General features: G+C 47.8%; 1 protein-coding gene across 1 annotated transcript in view; it reads left to right on the top strand.

The window, feature by feature from the left end:
• Positions 1–20823, top strand: part of CDH13 (cadherin 13) — a 1033476-nt gene that overhangs the window by 918844 nt on the left and 93809 nt on the right. The window contains exons 9-10 of the mRNA XM_081215776.1: positions 2272–2454; positions 10083–10336. Of these exons, the coding sequence (XP_081071902.1) occupies positions 2272–2454; positions 10083–10336 (437 nt within the window). The remainder of the gene's footprint in view (positions 1–2271; positions 2455–10082; positions 10337–20823) is intronic.

Genomic DNA, 20823 nt, shown 5'->3' with positions numbered 1-20823 from the left:
GCATCCAGTGTGCACGTTCTAGGAATTTCCCAGCACCGCTTGTAGGGAAGGGAAACAGCTCACCCAGGTTTGCTGAGTTGTGATAGACAAATTAGTTCCCGTCCCCATCCCGTCTCCCCCAAGGCATCAAGATTATGGCTCGTGATTAATGATTTGTAAGTCAATTAATCAGCCACCGCTTTTGAAACCTCATTTCTCAAATTACTTGTCTTTGAACATAAGGGCTTTCTGACATCCTCTTACTGTCTCTAGATTCTCTTTCCTACTAATTGAAATTCCAGGATATTTCTTCTTCTTGTTGTCAGCTTATTGGTATTACTTGTATATAAAATATTTGCAAACAGATTACTATTCACCAGTAGTGTACAGAGGTAAGCACCAAAACAATACTTCATGCTTCCAGCTCAAAGCAATGTACTAATAATGATGGCTCGTGAAATTCTCTAAGCTGATTTTTCATTTATTGATTTATTTTTCACCACACCTACTTGCAACAAATATTTGAGATGTGTCACAATAAAAACACAGATACAACAAAGCTCCAAACAATTGATTTATATGTTTCCTTAGAAAATATGTTTCCTTCCTTTTAAAGTCATGCTAGGTGTGGGCAAGGGGTGGGAGGGATGAAATTGTCTTCCTTCACTAAGGAAGATGCTACAATTGAGCAGAGGCTCTGGAGTCAAACACTGGGGTTCCAATCCCCATCCCTCCATAGATGAGCGATGGCGGTGTGATTATCTGGTTACCTTGTCGTTTAGGGTGGGTGAGGCTGTAATAGGGGCGGGGCGGGAGCACAGCTGTTACCACGCAACCGTTACCGCGAGACCTTAAGCACGGGAGGGTTAGCAAGAGACACTTAGTGTGGCAGTTAGAGGTCGCTCTGCCAACGGTCCGCCCAGGGTGGTCCTCCTGGCAAGAGGTAAGATGTGGACGGCGGCCTTCTCCCTGGGGCCCTCCAGGCCCTCCCCGGCCTCAGGCGGTGGGTGAGCTGGGCGGCCCCAGGACAGGCTGGCGGCTGTGTCCGGCAGAGCTCCAGAGCCCTTGCCATGGCCGCCCACTGGCCGGGCCTAGGCCTTGAGGCCGCGGGAACTTCTCTCCCATCCCCTCCTCTGCTACCTAATGGCGGCGGCGGTGTCCCTGGGTCCATGGGACCCGGCCTGCTCTGCCCGAACCTTTGGGTGGCCTGAGGCACCTGAGGGCCGGCTGGGTCATGGGTGCCTGGCTCCCTCAGTGATGACGGCCGGGCAGGGTCTGGGGACCTGGCCCTGAGGGCTCTGCCAGCCGGGCCTGGGCACTGGCGGGAGGACCCAGCCTGGGTGCTGGATGAACGCTCCCGGGCAGGGTAACTGGACCCCGCAGGGACCCCCTCCTCTCAGCCAGGGCCTGGACCTCAGAGGGCGAAAGTTGAGCCTTGGGACCTTGCCCTTACTTGTCAGAACAGAGAGTAACGTTTGTTTTGGTGGAGGTTTACAGGAACACCGTGACCCGACGGTGACCTGACCTCAGGAACGAAGGATCCGACACCAAGAAGTCTGCAACAGCTAACCATGGCCCTCCCTCACCTTTCCTGTAAAAGGGCTTCGCTGAAAACTTTTGGGGAGTTCAGGGTTTTTAAGGCATGAGCCATACATCTCCTTGCCTGGCCCTGCAGTAAACCTTTCTCTGCTCCAAACTCTGACGTTTTGGTATTGTTTGGCCTCACTGCGCGTTGGGCACACAGATTTGCATTCAGTAACAAGGCTACAAGAACAAATGGAAACAAAAATTCATAAAGGCTCAAACTCAATACAAGTTTGTTTCTCATTCAACAGCAGTTCAGGACAGGCTCCCACCCACCTCCATGTGGTGACTCAGGTACCCAAGCTCATTCCCTCTTGTGGCTCCACCTTCCCCTTGGGTCTCCTGGTTGTCTGCATCCAGGTAGCTAGAAGGAAAGGGGCCCAGAGAAGAGGCACAGCTGTTCTCTTAACCCTCAGCCCAGGTGAACCCAGGCCAGCCGCAGCAAACATCACTTCTGCCCACATCCTGTAGGAGAGAATTCAGCCTCATGGCCCCACATAAGGCTGAGAGAACCTGAAGCATATCATCTGCTGGCACACACAGCATCATGATCTTCCTCTGTTATGTTAGTCTTTATTATTTAACGAGATGGTATGGGTAATGTGCCCAATACCAGGCATATAGTCAGAGTGCCATCAATGGTCTTCACTATGGTTTTTTTTTTTTTTTTCCAAAAATAGTGACGGTAATGGTCTGCTTTGTTTGCAGTTTCAAGCCACAGTCGAGGAAGGAGCTGTGGGAGTTATTGTCAACTTGACAGTTGAGGACAAGGACGATCCTACCACAGGCGCGTGGAGGGCCGCCTACACCATCATCAACGGGAACCCTGGGCAGAGCTTCGAGATCCACACCAACCCGCAAACCAACGAGGGGATGCTCTCCGTCGTCAAAGTAAGGGTGCTTCCAACTGCCCCTCCCTCCTCGCCCGAGCACCCAGGGCCCCAGGTCGAGGATAGACCGGCCGCTGTCTCCTCCTCCTGGAATTAAAATGGGAAAAGGCTTCAGCTTAGGGGCCTGCTTGTACCCTCATGGCTATAAAACCAAGTTGTTCTACAGGTTCTGGAAAACCTAAACTTCTGTGTAACCTTAAAAAAAAAAAAACAACTTAATTTTTAAATGAGATTCTCCATACACTTGATAATGAATTATCAAAGATATGCAAAAATGGGACCTATGAAGGTTTTCTAAAGATCCATGGTCAGACTGTGCATTATTACAGTTCTTCTTAATCTTCCTTAGCAGAGTTTCAGTTACTGTCAAACACAGCAGATAGTTACACACACAGGATGCTTCTCCCTGTGAAACGGCCTGTGAGCACTGCTGCCCAGCAAGCTGACCTCTCTCTGCTACAGGGGGACCGAGAAGGAAAGTGACAGTGATGTAACGGGAGGGCTCAGAAATGTGGGAGGGAGGGCGGTGGCAGCAGAGCATGCGAGGCTGGTGGTCCCCGTGTCCTGGAGGAAGGGATCTGGGAGGTTCTGGGAGAGCTGCTGCCAGACCAGAACGTCCGTTGGAACACAGCTTCTTTTCTGGTGGGTGCAGCAATTTGCCTGAAAAGCAGGGAGCAGTCGTGTTTATAGTAATCGTATTAGTGGACCAAGCAGGAACGTTGTTACATACTCCCTGTGCGCCGTCGGCCAAGATGCTTAATTGTTTTCTGTGCGTCGGTTTCCTCATCTGTAATATGAGGATGATGGTACAACCCACCGCTCCAGGTTGTTGTGAGGATTCACAAGCTAATATGTGACTGGCACATGGTGCCTGTGTTCGTTTCCTGGGGCTGCTATAACAAATGACCACAGACAGGGGAGCTTCCAACAACGCAAATTTAGTCTCTTACAGTTCTGGAGGCCAGAAGTCCAAAATCAGTTTCACAGGGCTACAGTCGGTGGGGCTGGTTCCTTCTGGAGGTTCTGGGGGAGAATTGATTTCCTCGTCTTTTCCAGCTTCTGGAGGTCGCCTGAATGCATTCCTTGGCTCATGGCCCCTTCCTGTATCTTCAGAGCAGCAACCCAGCATCTTCTTATCTCTCTCTGACTTTGACCCTCTGCTTCCATTGTCACACCTACTTTGACTTTCCTGCCTCCCTCTTTTTTGTGTGTGCAGTGTTCTTTAATTTTATTTATTTATTTGTTTGTTTGTTTGTTTGTTTATGGCTGCATTGGGTCTTCGTTGCTGCGCGTGGGCTTTCTCTAGTTGCGGCGAGCGGGGGCAACTCTTCGTTGTGGTGCGCGGGCTTCTCATTGCGGTGGCTTCTCTTGTTGCAGAGCACAGGCTCTAGGCGCATAGGCTTCAGTAGTTGTGGCACACGGGCTCAGTAGTTGTGGCTCGCAGGCTCTAGGCATGCGGGCTCAGTAGTTGTGGCGCACGGGCTTAGTTGCTCCACAGCATGTGGGATCTTCCCAGACCAGGGCTCGAACCCATGTCCCCTGCACTGGCAGGCGGATTCTTAACCACTGTGCCACCAGGGAAGCCCACCTGCCTCCCTCTTTTAAGGACCTTTGTGGTTCCATTGGGCCCACCTGGATAATCCAGAATCTTCTACCCAGCTCAGGGTCCTTAGCTTAATCACATCTGCAAAGTCTCTTTTGCCATGTAAGGTAACACACGTTCCAGGGATTCAAACATGGACATATTGGGGGGTGGGGTCATTATTCAGCCTGGCCGCAGGGCCATATAAACGTTCACACCAACAAAGTTCCACAACATCCCTGGGGGCAGAACCCGGAGCCACTGAGAATGGCAGATCTCAGAGAAGTTTCCGGCTTTCTCCAGAGGATGAGGGGTCTAGGTTTGTCCCTGTCCTTCTGAGAACCTCGTCTGAACTGAGCCCCAAACGTCTCCCTGAAAAGAGCAGCCTCTGGGTCTTCCCAGTTCTTCTTCCCTTGCCAGGACTCCCGGGAGATCCTGGCACTGCCCTCCTACATTCAGTGCTATAGTTTCAAAGCTGTTAAAGTCGTAAAAAAATAAAACATAGCCACTGGCTGTTCTCTAAGGTTAGCCCTGTATCTATAGTAGGCATCAGGCAATTTTCCAAACCTGCAGCTGGAAGACAAAGCTTGGGTAAATATACATCCCCGACATAAACCCTGCAGGAGCACCGTTCTCCCTACCTGTGTTTGCTACAGCTTGAGGAAAATAAAATACAAGCAAAGCTAGACTGGAAAAGAGTGTCCTCCTCTCCCCACACGCCCCCTTTGGCCCACAGTGCTGTGAGTCTTAAATGTTAGCATATAGAAGAGTCACCTGGAATGCTAGCTGAAATGCAGGTTCCTGGGCCTGCCCCATACCTGCAGGGTCAGAATAGGAGGGAGAGTTGCCCCAGGAGAGCACAGCCTTGTGGACGAGCACTGCCGTAGGACAAGGAATTTGCACCTGCAATTCCTGGGGAGGAGGTGCCCACAGAGCCTGGGGCCCTCCCTGGGCCTCCATTTTACTAGCAACTGGACTCCCTTTGCTTCAGAATTGGGATGGAGGCATCCCCTCTTTGGCTGCCTGCCACGTGAATTTGTGTAAAGGGCCTTGAGCTTTCTCTGCTTCTCAGTGCACCTGAGCTAAAGCCCCAGGATAGCCTTCTGGAGGCTGGCCTGACCATGCTCCCTGGGCTCTCCACCTTGCTAGCAACCCAGTGCATTAGCTAGGAATGCTTTCAGTTGTATGTAACCAAATGCCAGGCTGATAGTGGCTTAAATAGTCAGGAGAATTTCATGATCTTCATAACTAGATGAAGGTAGGCCAATCTAGGATTGGCTGGCAGCTCAAGGTGTTAGAGAGCCAGCAGGTGGCACCACAGATGTTTCTGATGTTTTCCTCATGGACATAAAATGGCTGTCAAAGCCCCAGGCATCACGCCTTCCTGCTGCTGGGTTCCAAGGCAGGAAGCAAGGAGGCAGCCAGGCAAGTGAGAGAGAGTATGTGTGCCCTCATGGGCCCCTCTCTTCTCATTAGGGGAAAAAATGTCTTTTCCATGGGTCCTCCAGACAATTTCCAATGATGTGTCACCGGATGACACGTGCCCACCCTCAGCTGCAAGGAAGGCTGGAAAGTCTGAATCTTTCCTCTAGGGCCTCTGCAGTGAGAGGTGGGGGGACATGGCCATGCTGCAGCCCAAGCACAAGCAGCTCCGCCCTATCCAGTTAGCAGTCGGCATACGGGAGAACTAGAGGAGGTCTCAGGACTGTGTGGTTTCTGGGGGAGTCCTTCCTCCCCACAGGATCGAATCCTAACAGTTCTGCCAGATGAGTAGCCACGTCCTCTTTAAAACCTTCTAGTCAGGAACACCCTTAGTTGCTGTGTGAACCTATTTCAAACTGTCAAAGAGTTCCTCTTTCAGCTGACTATAGTCCACCCTGCATTTTAAGTCTCTTCTCTCTTTTGTCCTCAGAGGAGAAGAAAGCATTGAGAAAGCAGGCATCCTTGATCCCCAGACCTGTCACAGGCTTAAAACTTACTGTCCAGGGCTTCCCTGGTGGCGCAGTGGTTGAGAGTCCGCCTGCCGATGCGGGGGACACGGGTTCGTGCCCCGGTCCGGGAGGATCCCACATGCCACGGAGCGGCTGGGCCCGTGAGCCGTGGCCGCCGAGCCTGCGCGTCCGGAGCCTGTGCTCCGTGACGGGAGGGGCCCTGGCCGTGCGAGGCCCGCGTAACTGCAAAAAAAAAAAAAGAAAAAAAAAAAACAACACTTACGGTCGGATCACTTCAGCCTCCCTCCTCTGGACAACAAACCCCAGAGTCTTTACCCTTCCCGTGAGAGCCAGCTTTTCCAGCCTTGAAATCCTCCAGAACAGTGCTCCACACCCTCTTTTGGCACTTGATGAAATATTAGTTAAATTGCATCTCTGTAACTTCATTGGAAGTGTTTTCAATTTCCTCCCATCCCTGACACAGAGACCCCACACCAGACAAATCACATTAATCAGCTCATAGGCCCGAGACAACGGAGGGCTTCTTAATGCAGCATGACCCAGGGCAGGCCTCGGAAAGGGTGGGAGCAGAGACCCACGTTTCATCAGCTCCTGGTAGACTGGCCCTGGGCATCGCCCCACTGGTGTCATTGCACCCAGCTCTGTGCAAACAGAAGTGAGCACTGCAGAGGTCCTCCTCTTGGGAAAAGGCTGGACTGACTCTCTCTCTCTCTCTCTCTCTCTCTCTCTCTCTCTCTCTCTCTCCCTCTCTCCCCTTCCCTCTCTCTGTGCCACTGCTCACATCTGCATTCCTCAGAAGCCAGCATTCTGCTGAGGAATGTCAGCCTCGAACATACCTGAAGAGGCAAGGCAGGAGGGCAGTGGCTCTTCCAGCTATTTCTACCCCATATTCCTCTTCCTCGCTGTCTTAACAGCCTCTTGTTATTATATCCGACTCCAGGCCAGCTGCTGTGTGAAACACCCAGCAGCAGCATCTCCTCTGATCTTACTACAATCCTTCGTACTAGGACTTTACTGATGAGAAAGCTGAGGCTCCAGGAGATGCAGTGATGTGCCTGTGGTCCAGTAGTATTCAGTAGTTCTTATGGCCAGGACTTGATCCCCTCCCCTCTGGCTCTGGGAGCAAATAGCGCTTTCTGCTACTAAGCTGCATTGCTTCCTGGTATGAATGAAGTGGCCCAAGGCAAGACAGAGGGCTGAGTCCCCATCAGCATTACTTGTGGAAATACCACCCTGTACCAAAAGCAGTTTATTGTTACCAGCTCGGACTCTCTCATCAGACTCCCTGTATCACATCTCGGCTCTGTGCTACTTGTTAGCTGTGCGACTTTGACCAAGTTACTTAACCTCTCTGAACCTGTTTCCTCATCTGTAAAAAGGGTCTAAAATCACCTACTGTTATGAGGGTAAGGTGAGGATTAGGTGAGATGATGCACACGGGGCCCTCCTAGCACACAGTAGGTGCACAATGAGAGATGGATTATGTCACGAAAAGTAATGAGGGATTGTGATGCAGATCAAATATTGTATGTATATTTATACATAATATGTAAATATATTATAAGACATGTGTGTGAATGGGGGGAGCTGTGAGTACCCCACTGTTATGGGTTAAATTGTGCCTCCCCCCAAAAAGACATTAAAGTCATAACCCCCAGAACCTGTGAATGTGGGCTTATTTGGAAACAGGACCACTGCAGGTGTAATTAGTTAAGATGAGGGCATAATAGAGTAGGATGGGCCCCCAATCCAAGATGACTGGTGTCCTTATGAGGAGGCAGCCACGTGAAAACAGAGACACACAGGGAGAAGGCCAGGTGATGATGGAGACAGGGGTCAGACTCATGCGCTGCCAGCCAGGGAAGGCCCGAAGCTGGGAGAGGCAGGGAGGGCTCCCCTAGAGCTTTCAGAGAGAACATGGCCCTGCCAACATCTTGATTTTGGACTTCTAAGCTCCAGGACTGTGAGACAGTTCATTTCTTTGTATTAAGCTTTGTATTAAGCCACCTAGTGCTTTGTCACCACAGCCTTAGGAGACAAACGGTAAGATTCCCGTTCCTGTCGGGACCCTGATCCTCCTCCTCTGCCCCGGGCCGCGCCACTCTCTCCTGCTGCTACCGCTCACGCTGCTGGCCTCGAATCTGCTGCCTGTGAAGAGCCCTGCAGAGCTAAGAAGCTCAATAAAACCTCACCCTGCTGGCATTTGCATCATGGTAGAAAATCCAGTTGGGCTAGATTCAGGATTTCATAGTCTCAGCATGCTGTCCTTAACTTTATTTCCAGGAAGATGGTGTGTTCCTGGGAGCTGGTATAAAAGAAATCCTCGGGCCTCGGGTTGCCTGGCTGGGTCTGCCCGTGCTGGGGTGCGGTCGAGAAGGTTCTCAGGAGAGGTGGACGCTCTGTGTGTCCATCCTGCTCAGGATGCTGCCCGGCAGACTGTCACTACCCAGCAAGCCCAAGGCTCCAGTCCCCTTCAGTGTCCTAATTAGGATGAATAACTCTGCTTTCCAAGCGTGGCAGCTCCCTGGCCCATGTTTGGAATTTATTTCACTGGGGTTGCAGATTTGGGGCTTGACTTGGGAAGGACAGAGATCTGTTGCTAGAAAGGAGGATGAAGTGGTAAATTATTCTTGTGTTCCAGGGATGGAACCACAGTATAACTGGGCAGCTCCTAGGTACCAACAGCTTGATATCCGGCAGCTCTTAAAATCTTAATACTGACCCTGTTGGGAGTTGCTCTAGGTGAGAGCGGGAGGGGCGGTCCTATTACAGCCGGAAGCACTTCCAGGGTCAGTACTTCCTGTGTGTGTGTGTGTGTGTGTGTGTGTGCCTGTGCATATATATATATGCATGTGTGTTTGTGCGGGTGCACTTTCACAGGTGTGGAGTGCAGGGCGTGCGTGTTAGCTGTAATTATTATGAGAGATAATGTAATTTTGCCTAAAGCTCTCCCAACTAAACCTCCCCAATTCCAGATTCTACCCCCTGCACCCGTGGAGCTCTTTCCCCAGCTTCGCCATTCTCACTTCTGATGCCACATTCCCAGATCCCTTACGACACGTGCTGCCATTTCCTTCCTTCTGATTGAGTGTGAATCACCTCCCTGTACTCAACTTTAGTCTCGTCCTCCCAGCAAGAATATCCATTATGTCCTGGGTCTGATGAGTTAGCTACTTGTTTTCCCAGGAAACATTAGGAAAATAGCTTGAAATAAGAAGTGTGTCCTTATCTCACCTAAATGTCTCCTCACACACACACCCATCGACAGGAAATGTCACCATCACTGCATCTCCTGGTTTAGAAAGAAAGTGACCTAGTGAATGTCGTCCATGACATTCTGTAAGGGACAGGGCACCATATTAATAATGTCTACAATGAGGTTTCCTTAATATCCTCTGATTCAGTCTACACAGCAGCAAGGGAGGCGGTTACCCTCAGCCCCTTTACAGAATCACCTGGAAAGGGCCTCAGCAGGGTTGCTCATTGGTAGGACAGTCTGCCGTATGTGGGACTGTCCCAGGCATGGCCATGTATCTGGCATCACTGTCCCCTGCCCAGAAAATGGCCACAGAGCTGCCGAGTCATGGGGACAAATAAAAATGCCCCCCCACCGTGTTTTCCAGTGCCCTCAGGTGGGGAAGGGCCATGCAGCTTAACCCCTTGTGCGTCAGCCTCCCGGATCCTCTTCTCTACATGACACCCTACTGGAGGAATGTGCACCCCCTGGAGCCCCCACGAGTGCCGGAGTTGTGAGGTCACAGGCTACCGGTGGGAAGGCTTTTAATGTCAGCGCTGCCAGGGAGTCACCTAAAGAGATCTCACAACAAAGGATCCAGGTCTCTGGGACTCATGTAATTGTTGTAAGTTATTTCTCAATCTGAAAAAAGGAACAACTTCCATACCTAATTTGGTATCTGTATGTTTCATACTCTTTTTCTTAAAGAGGACCCCAAATTGCATCAAGCTTCTTAGCCCACAAAACCTGGATCCACCCCTGAGCGTCCACACGGCTCAGGGACTGTCAGAGGCCTTCGTGCAAAAGCGCCTGCCCTTTGTGGCAGACCCGCGTGCTGAGCCCTTCTCTCTGCCTTTCAGCCTCTGGACTATGAGATTTCTGCCTTTCACACCCTACTGATCAAAGTGGAAAACGAGGACCCGCTGGTGCCCGACATCACCTACGGCCCCAGCTCCACAGCAACAGTCCACATCACCGTCCTGGATGTCAATGAGGGTCCGGTTTTCCACCCGGACCCCATGATGGTGACCAAGCAAGAGCACATCTCCGTGGGCAGCGTGCTGTTGACGGTGAATGCCACAGACCCTGATTCCCTGCAGCATCAGACCATCAGGTGAGTGGGTGGCTGGGTAACCTGAGACGGGAGGGAGGCCGGCAGCAGTGGCTTTTCTTTTCTGGTTGCAGGGTCTGGGTTGTCAGGAACAAACTACCATTAAATTAAACTTGTTAATGATCTGGGTGAGCAGGAAGTTTGTGTCATAATGAAGAGCTGGCGGCTGGTGGCACCGGGGGACCAGGCTCACTAGTTGTGGATGTTGCCCCTGCACCTGATTCCTGGCAGTAGACGAGCCCGGGAGCAGAGTGGCTCCAGGGCTGTGTGCTCAAGTGTCCAGAGGGGTCTGCTGGTGCCAAGCACAGTGTGGAAGGGACAAAGAAAGGAGCCGCCACATATGGCCCCTTGCATCTCAGACACCTACTTTATCAGCTGCCACAACTTTATGAGAAACGGTAACTCCATGTACAGTTAAGGGTATTAGGAGTTCAGAGAGGTTCAGTAACTTGCTCAAGACTGCCCAGCTTACACTGCCCAGTAGTGGAAGAAATTAGGATGCAAACATTGCAGCACAATCTGCAAAGTCCATGCTCTCTGCTAAGTGCTCTGGACTCTGAACTATCAGAAGGGAAAGGAGTAGACATTGCCTGGTACTTAGAAATGGACCATCAGGGTTGGGTTTTCCGCTGATGATTGGCAGACCGAAAAAAAAGTTCAAATTTTTGGTGTTCATTTCTTAAGCTCTGTCCAGTACTTCAGAAGAAGGGGTTTTCATAATGAGATTTAATTAAATGATCATTATCCACAGTGCATCTCATGATAGTGGAGATGAGATGCCCTCGCTGGTGCGACGTTTCACAGTAAACACATTGACACGCAGGTCCAAATGCACGCCTGTCTCCGCTAAAGAAAGTAATTGATCTTCCTCTTCCAAAATCTAATCTTTTCATATGAGGTACCAATAACCAAGTATTAGATGCACTTCAAATAAACATGTCTTATTTTCCTGATTTGAAACACCTGAAAATGTGCCACTATCTCCGTGTCAGCCACAGGACCGTGGAGCAAGCTGGCAGAAGTTATTTTCCAACCCCCAAACCCCCAAAAGGGGATTTGTTTTTACAACAAAACTTTCTGAAATGCTAGACAAACTAGATAAAAGTACAAAATAATACCAAATCCTGTAATAATGTAAATCTGAAGTAGCCATTCTTTTTTTTCCTTTTCTCCTTTTTTTCCCTTTCTCCTTTTTTTTCCCTTTTCCTGCTCAATATCTGGCAAAGGAAACATACAATTTAAACATCAAAGAGAAAGCTTTCCTTAAGTACTTAAATTGGGAAACCTGTAGCTTAACAGACTGTAAGGTAGTTGTATAAATTTAGGATGTCTTTAGGGGAGCTTAACTGTTGATTTGCACTTGCACAAAGAGGTGACTCCATGGTGGGTAGGAAATGGATTTAAATGGGGCTGATGTTGCGAAGCCTGGGACTGTGCCTTTGTTGGGTAACTTGGGATGCTGCCAGACATGACAGTGTTAATGTGATGGGGAGGGGCTGAGGCAGGTGTCGGGATCTGGGAATAGAGGTCCTACTAAGGTGGGACAGACAGTGGAAGAGGTGGGTCTCTCGGCGTTCTTTGTTTAAGACCAGCTCTGGCTGACTTAGGCAAAAGGGAGAATTTGCTGGAAGATTCTACACACAGTTTATAAAATTTTTCCCCACTGCTAACCACTAGTTTTTTCTCTATACCTGTGAGTCTGTTTCTGTTTCTTATATACATCTGTTTGTTTTCTTTTTTTTAGATTCCACATGTAAGTGATAACAAAGTATTTGTTTTCTCTAATTTCACTAAGCATAATGTTCTCTAGGTCCATCTATGTTGTTGTAAAGGGTAGGTTTTCATTCTTCTTTATGGCTGAGTAATATTCCATCATATATATATATATGTGTGTGTGTGTGTATATATATATATATATATATATATATATATATATATATATAAAACATCTTCTTTATTTGTTCATCTGTTGATGGGCGCTTAAGTTGCTTCCATATCTTGGCTATTGTAAATAGTGCTGCTATGAACATTGGGGTGCATGTATCTTTTCAAATTAGTGTTTTCTTTTTTTTTGGATATATGCCCAGGAGTGGAATTGCTGGGTCCTATAATGGTTCTATTTTTATTTTTTTGAGGAACTCCACACTCTTCTCCATAGTGGCTGTACCAATGTATATTCCCACTAACAGTGTACAAAGGTTCCCTTTTTTCCACATCCTCTTAAGAATGTATTACTTGTGGTCTTTCTGATGATGGCCATCCTGACAGGTGTGAGATAGTATCTCATTGTGGTTTTGATTTGCATTCCTCTGATGATTAGTGATGTTGAGTAGTTTATAGAATTGAAGAATATGTTTAGAACTGGGCCAAGGTTGCACAGGAACTTGGGCATTGTTGAGTCTCTAGGTAATGGGACCTGACGGGCTGGCACTGCAGGACGTCACAGGGAGAGTGACCTATCTCCAGCCACTGTCCACTCTCGTGTCATTCGGCTCACGGGTCACATGCCCAGGGGCGAGTCCACTTTCCCTGAGCTGGAGCCATGCACCCGCGACTCAGGGCATCTTGACAGGCAAGAGATCATGTTCCCAGATGTGGCTGCCTCTCTTCACCCCCACGGCAGGCAGCCGATTGAGAAGGAGGAAGGAAATCCCGTCTGGCAAATGGAGTGTGGTGCTTGGAGCGTGGCAAGAGGCCATGGATAGCAGCCCCGGCAAACTGAGTCGGGAGACAGGAGCCTGGAGAGGGAGCATGTGACTGGCAAGAGCCGAGACATTGAGGGGCCCCAAGGCCAGGATCTGAGCCATGGAGAACACAGACCGGCTACTGGAGCTGGGTTCCAGTGGTCCTCCATTCCATCTCGGGTGGAGCGCCAGTGGTGCCCACTGTGAGAAAAGGAGATCAGAGAAAGCAATTTGTAAATTACTAGACGTGAGACTTGGCGGTAAAAAGCAGGAGCGTAGAAAGCTCTGCAGAGCTTCCTGTTTCTACACTTGCTCATTACAGCTGTGACCCTCAGTCACAAGTGGCCAGGACCCATCTCAGACTGACTTTTGCCAAAAATGCATGTACTGGCCCACAAAACTGAAAATGGGGACAGGGACATCCAGCGTGAGAATTCCGGGGCTCAGAACATATCCTCTCCCCGCCTCCTGGCTCTGCACTTGCCTGGGTTGGCGTCATCCTCAGCCATATCTGTACAGCTGTAGAGGGTCAAGGCCTCCAGCAGTGCCAGTCCTACCAGCAGAAAGAGATCCTTCCTAACCAGTAGTATCAATACTTGCCCAAGGGCCAGGTTTGCGTCTCACTGAGCCAACTTGGACACACACCTGTCTCTGACCCAGAATGGCAGGAGGCTGGGATGTGCCCGGCGCTAGTCCTGGTGCGTGGGCCCACCATGGACCCAGCATCCAACCATAATGAACTGGGGTGGTGGTTTCCCAAAGGAATGCAGAAGGCTCTTCCCAGAAGGTGGGAGTGGATGCTGAGTCATCAGGGACCACGGAGAGCCACTGTTGACCAATTTCAATGTCACGAGTCCCCTCAGAAAATATAGCTGCGGTGTTTCTGTGGCCATTTGCCTAAGAGCTGTAACATTTACAAATGGGTCTGGCTGAGCAGTGTCTGGACAAATCACTTTTCCATCATTGAAGCAAAATAAATGCGTGTGCATGTATGTGTGTGTGATGCACATTTCTCTCTCTGGCCTGAGTCCTCGGACACATTCCTTCCTGCTGGGATCCCAGTTGCCCAGAAGTGGCCCTCTCTCAGCCTGGCACTGACGGGATCTCCCTCTGCCCCTCCCCTCTCCCCGCCCCTCCCCTCTGCCCTTCCTCTCCTGGTGCTGGTTCTGAGCCCATCAAAGGCAGGGATAACATCCCTGACACGTTGAGCTATTGTCACGGGAGCTCTTCAGGGAGAAAAGACTCATTAATTATCTGCAGCCTTTGATCCTGTACACGAGAAGCACTGTCCCCGATGGGCTGTGTGTGCAGAGGCTGTGCAGGGCTGAGGGGAGGGGCCGGGCCGGGACCTGGTTTTCTAATAAACCACACGTGGCTCCCCAGAACTCTCACAAAGACACGATGACCTTGTGAGTGGTGGTGGTGGTGTTGTCTTAATGATTCTTTGGGGAGCAGGCATTGGAAGAGGGAGGAACTGAGAACTCCTATTTTTATCTCAAGGAGAGCTCTGAGTTCAGCTGACAAAGGCACATGCACAAAGATGCTGCCAGCGCCATCTGCCCCCGTCTTGACTCCCGGCAATAGCTCGGCGCTGGGCTCTGCAGTTGTGCAGGTTATGCGGGTGTCCCTGTCTGTGTGTGTGACTCTCTGTGTCCACGTTGTCGTTCTCTCTTTGTCCCCTCTGTGCCGACTACTCTGGGTCTCTCCTTTGCTCTGTACGTTTCTTCCTTGTCTCGCTCTGTGTCTCCCTCTGCCCTTCCTCCCGCCCCATCACCATCTCTATCTGCATCTCCCCCCTCCCTCTAGGTCCATCTTCCGCTCTCGTCTCACGGCCGCCTCTTCTCTGTCTGATTCTCTGCACCTTCCTTCCTCCCGTTCCTCTCTCTCCTCTCTTCTCTTTCCTCCTCCTTTTTCCCCTTTTCCTCCATCTGCTTCCTCCCCCCTCCTCCTCCTCTTCTTTCTCTCCGGCTCTGTCTCTGTCTCTCCCCCTCCCCGCATTTCTATCTCTATCAGTATCTCACTCCAACACTCTCTGTGCCTCAGCTCCAATAACCCCGTCTCCTCTCAGATGTCTAGCCAGGCCCTCAAGGCATCTTAGCACTGCAGGAGATGCTCCACCCCAGGCAGCCTGATTCAGGTCCTGCCCCCAAGTTGACAGGCACTTTGACCTCCTCCCTGAGGGCAGCCTCCTTCCCTTGTCAAAACAGGAAACTCCTCCCCACTCCCAGCCCCCATAAAGCTTAGGACCTTAATTCTAACTCATTCCTGGTCCTGTCTTCTGTGATGGAAAGCCCGTCTCAGGCACAGTGATTCTGCCGCTGCCACTGTGATGCCCTCTTTTATCTCACCAGGGAATGTTAAAATCAGTGAAAGGCGTCTTGATCTCTGAGTAGCCTGTAACTCTAAAGACAGGAGGTGTCCAGGCATCAGAGTGAATATTCTCACTAAAAAGCCTGAGTTATTAAAACTTGTTTAAAAGCCCATTGCATTGTGCTTAGCCAAATCAAAATGGACAGCGGTGGGCTAGTGACAGATGAAATTCTTCTTTTTAATGACTTGTATCTTCTTATCCTTATTATAAAGTTAAGATAGTTCATGGAGGAAACTTTTGAAAAGGCAGTTGAGAATAAAGAAGATAATTTTAAAAATCTGTAATCTTCCCACCTAAGGAAATCCCCTTTTAACAGCTTAGGTGTATCTCCAGTCACATGTGTGAGTATTTCCCTTTTTTATTTTCAAAATTGGCTCACATCACCCATTTTGTTTTGGAACCTGTCATCTTTACTTCCCAATATATGGTGAACAGCTTTCCATATCAAGAAATAGCCACTATTTTTCATGAATAGTATGCTCTCTACAGTGCTATTACAAGAATATACTTATTTATTGATTCATTCCCTTGTTGGCTATTTAGACTGTTTCCAATTGTGTGAAATTATTTTAAAAGGTCAGTGGACATGCTTGTAGCTAAATTGTTTAATGCATCATTAATTTTCTGAAGAATTTTCTGAAAATATTTTGCAAATGTGTTGATGTTGTTAATACTTTTTGTCATATGAAGACTTCTTTGTGTCTTTACCTAGGCAATCACATTTCTGTTTTCCCTTATTATTTGAATTGATGGTTAGAAAGTTTCTGTGCTCCAGGGTCATGTGAACGTTGACGTGTTGTAAACCAGAGCTGGTTCCCACACCCTGTCCTCTCAACCTGCAGTTACAACGAGACAGGCGTCAGCTTTCAGGGTGGAGCCTTCCTCTGTGTACACGAGACAGGAATCTGGCATTTCTCGATGACAGTTCAGTGTCTCCAGTGAGGAGTGGACTCGTGCACCTGAAGTTGTTGGCTAATTATTGTCAGAAAGAGCAGCTCAACGATAATTATGCTAAAATGAAAATGACTGTATCTACCCAACATTCTCTAACAGTGAAATGAGAAGCAGGACTCACTGTTGCATCAGATCTGTTGCTTTGGTTACTCTGGGGATGCAGCCGGCAGCTCAGTCATTTTGAATGGTCTGAGAGGACTTATTTCATTCTCTGACCAATCCGGGGATTTCTATTGAGGCAACCAAGTAGCAATTCCTATTCCAAACATTTTTCAGAACTCATCTTATCCAGGGTCTGTAGTAAACAACTCTGCTGCAGAGACTTCTGCCCACACACTGAATACATAAGATACGTGTTGAGGAAAAATATTGTCCCCACCCATGTGAAATTACCCATTACCCCTCAACATTTTGGGGGGAAAGAATCATTCATCCAGGGAACCCCGCAAGTGTGCATCTAGCAGCACTGTATCTGTGAGGATTAAGTTTGGCTCAGTATCAAAGGAAAATTCAAAATGATGGTGGCTCAGAGAAGATAGAAGTGGGGTTTTTTTCCCCCTCATATAAAATAAGTGTAGAGCGGCTATGGCAGTCCAGGGCTAGGATGGAAGTTCCACAGAGCTGTCAGGGGCCCAGGCTCCTTCCTGCTCACCATTCAGTCACCTCGAGACTGGCACCCTCTTCCTCATGGACAATTATTATGGTTGCTAGTGCTTCAGCCTTCACATCTGCATTCCAGACAGTAGTTTGGGAGAGAGGGAAAGAAGAAGGGAGTCTCTTATATTTTAAGGAGTCTTACTGAAAGTCAATCACATTTCTATTTAAATCTGATTGGCCAAAATTAGTCACATGGCCAAAACCTAGCTGTAAGAAATACTAGGAAGTATGGTCATTTAGCTGGATAGCAACCAACTTTTAAAACTGGGATTCTTTACTAAGGAAGAAAGTAAGAGTGGGTATTGTGAGGTAACTAGAAGTTTCTGCCATGAACACCTTTGGGGGATTGAACCTTTCTGTGTAATAAAAAACTACAGGGTAAATTTTAAAAGATGAATACGTGCCATGAAATTAGATTTTTACACAATAAAAATAACAGATAATTGTGTTGCCAAAGACAGCTGCTTGAAAAAAGCACAAGCATTATAGTTTTCCATTCATTCCTTTACTGAATTCATGTACTGGCATTTATTTAGAGGCTACTATGGGCCTAACACTGTTGGGTCCTGTCTTTTCACTTGTGAGAATGATCTCCGCCTACAGCCTCCAGGGAGCTTATAGTCATAAGAGCAAGAGCTTTGTTGCAAATGATGATGCCCCCGGAAAGAAGGAAGAGGGAGGGAGGGAGGGAGAGAGGAAAAGGAAGGAAGGAGAGAAAGAAATTGTTTCCTTGGGAAGTAAGAACCAGTGGTCTCCAGCTGGGGAGAAAACGCCAAGCAACAGAAATTACTTATTTCCAAGCATCATTATGGTCTCGCTTGTCAACAAATTCCTGAATTCCCCAGAAGTGCCACTATCCCCATGCCTTTGAGCTGGTCTCTGCCTCCTGGGAATTGGGCACAGGACTAAACTAGGCAAAGATTGCCACGATACCCCTGGACACATGTATTTTGCTGGTACTGTGACTAAGATGCCTAACATTTTTATATAAAAGTTTACCAAAAGCACTGTCGCCAAAGTCTTATTTAACTCTCACAACCATGAGTCTGCCTCTTTGCTGATGAGGAAAACGTAACCTCTCTGAACCTCTGTTTATGGAAAGAAAACACGCAAATGAGGTGAACTCCTGGGGCTTTCCTCGCCACCGCCTCGTCCACAGCTGTATGTCCTTCTGATGTTAGTTTAGTCATCATCTCTGCAGGTGGGCTACCCTGACCTTCAGACTGCACTCCAAAGGGCTTTCTGAACGTCTGGTGTAATGCTCGTCGTGCTTTACTGTGATTCCTGACCTAATTGTCCATCTTCCACTGAACCTCGGGCTCTGTGAGGGTAACGATCATGTTTATATCCATCCCTGGTAAAACACAGGGGCCTCATCAGTACCATTTAATTAATTAAGCACTAAGGCCCAGCACCAAGGCCTTCAAACTTTCCAGGAGCCTACAAAAATGTCAAGGACGCGAACATATAATCTATCACCTCCAAAGTTTGAAAAGAAAACAGCAACATTGAAGTTAATAAGATCGAGTGTCCACAGCACCATGACTTTAGCAGGTTGAATTTTTTTTTTCACATCTTTATTGGAGTATAATTGCTTTACAGTGTTGTGTTAGTTTCTGCTGTACAACAAAGTGAATCAGCTATATGTGTACATATATCCCCATATCCCCTCCCTCCCACCCTCCCTATCCCAGCCCTCTAGGTAGTCACAAAGCACCGAGCTGATCTCCCTGTGCTATGCAGCTGCTTCCCACTAGCTGTCTATTTTACATTTGGTAGTGTGTCTGTGTCAGTGCTACTCTCTCACTTCATCCCAGCTTCCCCTTCCCCCCTGTGTCCTCAAGTCCATTCTCTACGTCTGCATCTTTATTCCTGCCCTGTCACTAGGTTCATCGGTACCGTTTTTTTAGATTCCATATATGTGCGTTAGCATATGGTATTTGTTTTTCTCTTTCTGACTTACTTCACTCTGTATGACAGACTCTAGGTCCATCCACCTCACTACAAATAACTCAATTTCTTTCCTTTTTATGGCTGAGTAATATTCCATTGTATACATGTGCCACATCTTCTTTATCCATTCATCTGTTGATGGACATTTAGCTTGCTTCCATGTCCTGGCAGGTTGAATTTAATATTTGCAAAAATGTCTTTACATTTGCCAACTGTTTGTAGATCTCTCGTTGTAGAATGTCTGAGTCAGCTCTAGAGAAATCATAGGGGATTATTAGTGAAATATTCCCAGTAGTCAAATAATTCCAAAAGCAAAAGTAGTGATATAAAAATTATCTCAAAAATTTTACAGGAAAAAAATGTACTTGCAATGTGAGTACATTTCAATATGTTTGGTATGACTTGGGAGGAGGCCACCATGGACAGAGAAAATTCTTAGAGGCTCAGAGGTCCTTTTTTTTTTATTATTTTGTTGAAGTGTAGTTGATTTACAATGTTGTGTCAATTTCTGCTGTACAACAAAGTGCTTCAGTTATACATATACATTCTTTTTCATATTCTTTTCCGTTATGGTTTATCTCAGGATATTGAATATAATTCCCTGTGCTATATAGTAGGACCTTGTTGTTTATCCATTCTGTGTATAATAGTTTGCATCTGCTAACCCAAAACTCCCAATCCATCCCTCCCCCACCCTCCTTCCCCCTTGGCAACCACAAGTCTGTTCTCTATGTCTGTGAGTCTGTTTTTGTTTCGTAGATAAGTTCATTTGTATCATATTTTAGATTCCACATATAAGTGATATCATATGGTATTTGTCTTTCTCTTTCTGACTCATTTCACTTAGTATGATAATCTCTAGGTTCATCCATGTTGATGCAAATGGCATTATTTCATTCTTTTTATAGCTGAGTAGTATTCCATTGTATATATGTGCAGTATCTTCTTTATCCATTCATCTGTGGATGGACATTGAGGTTGCTTCCATGTCTTGGCTATTGTGAATAGTGCTGCTGTGAACATAGGGGTGCATGTATCTTTTTGAATTGTAGTGTTGTCTGGATATGTGCCCAGGAGTGGGTTTGCTGGATCATATGGCAACTCTGTATTTTTAGTTTTTGGGGGAACCTCCATACTGTTTTCCATATCGGCTGCACCAATCATAGGTCTTAAAACAGCCCAGCGCTTGGCCTTTGGAAGTGCTTAGTAAACAGGTATAGCATGGTTTGCCAGCAGCTGGGGTGGAATTTCTGCGTGCAGACATTTTGTGCATAAGCAGACATGGTTTATTGTGATTACTATTATTTTTCATCTTCAGGTATTGTCTAATGTCTAGCAACCATGGAAATATTTGCATGTGGCCTTGTTTTAAACCAATCCCAGGAGGGAAGCCTGAGCAGGACCGATCGGCCTTTCACTGGGCTTCCCAGGTCTGTGAAAGTTACACTAAGGAGTCAGGTCCATCTGCCGGCTTTTCTTCCAAAGCCATGATCCAAATTGAACCCATCCTTTGAACACAGAATATCTGAATCAGATCCAGATTAGATCCTCATCACTCTGAAAACCACAGCCTACTTTGTTCTGATTTCTTTGGGTGTTTTTAAGTCATTTCCCTTCCCTTCCTCCTTTAGACTTGGAGGCTTTTAAGCTCCAAGGTAGATTCATTCATGGGCTCAAACTGGTACCGAATGCAACATGTGGTGATGAAAATTCAGTCCCAAAAGATTTGTTAAAAGGCCCAATTTCAGTTTTCACTGGTCTTCCTGTGAGTCATCAAGCCTTTTTCTTTAACACCTCATTTAATCTAATATTGGAGCCCATTCAAAGGAAATCACCAAAAAAATGATAGGAAATCAAGCAAAAGTCATCAG

This window comes from Mesoplodon bidens, assembly GCF_964165515.1.
Source record: "Mesoplodon bidens genome assembly, chromosome: 18".
Taxonomy (NCBI): Eukaryota; Metazoa; Chordata; class Mammalia; order Artiodactyla; family Ziphiidae; genus Mesoplodon; species Mesoplodon bidens.
Note: the sequence above shows the minus strand (reverse complement) of the source record. Positions and strands in the feature narration are given on the sequence as shown.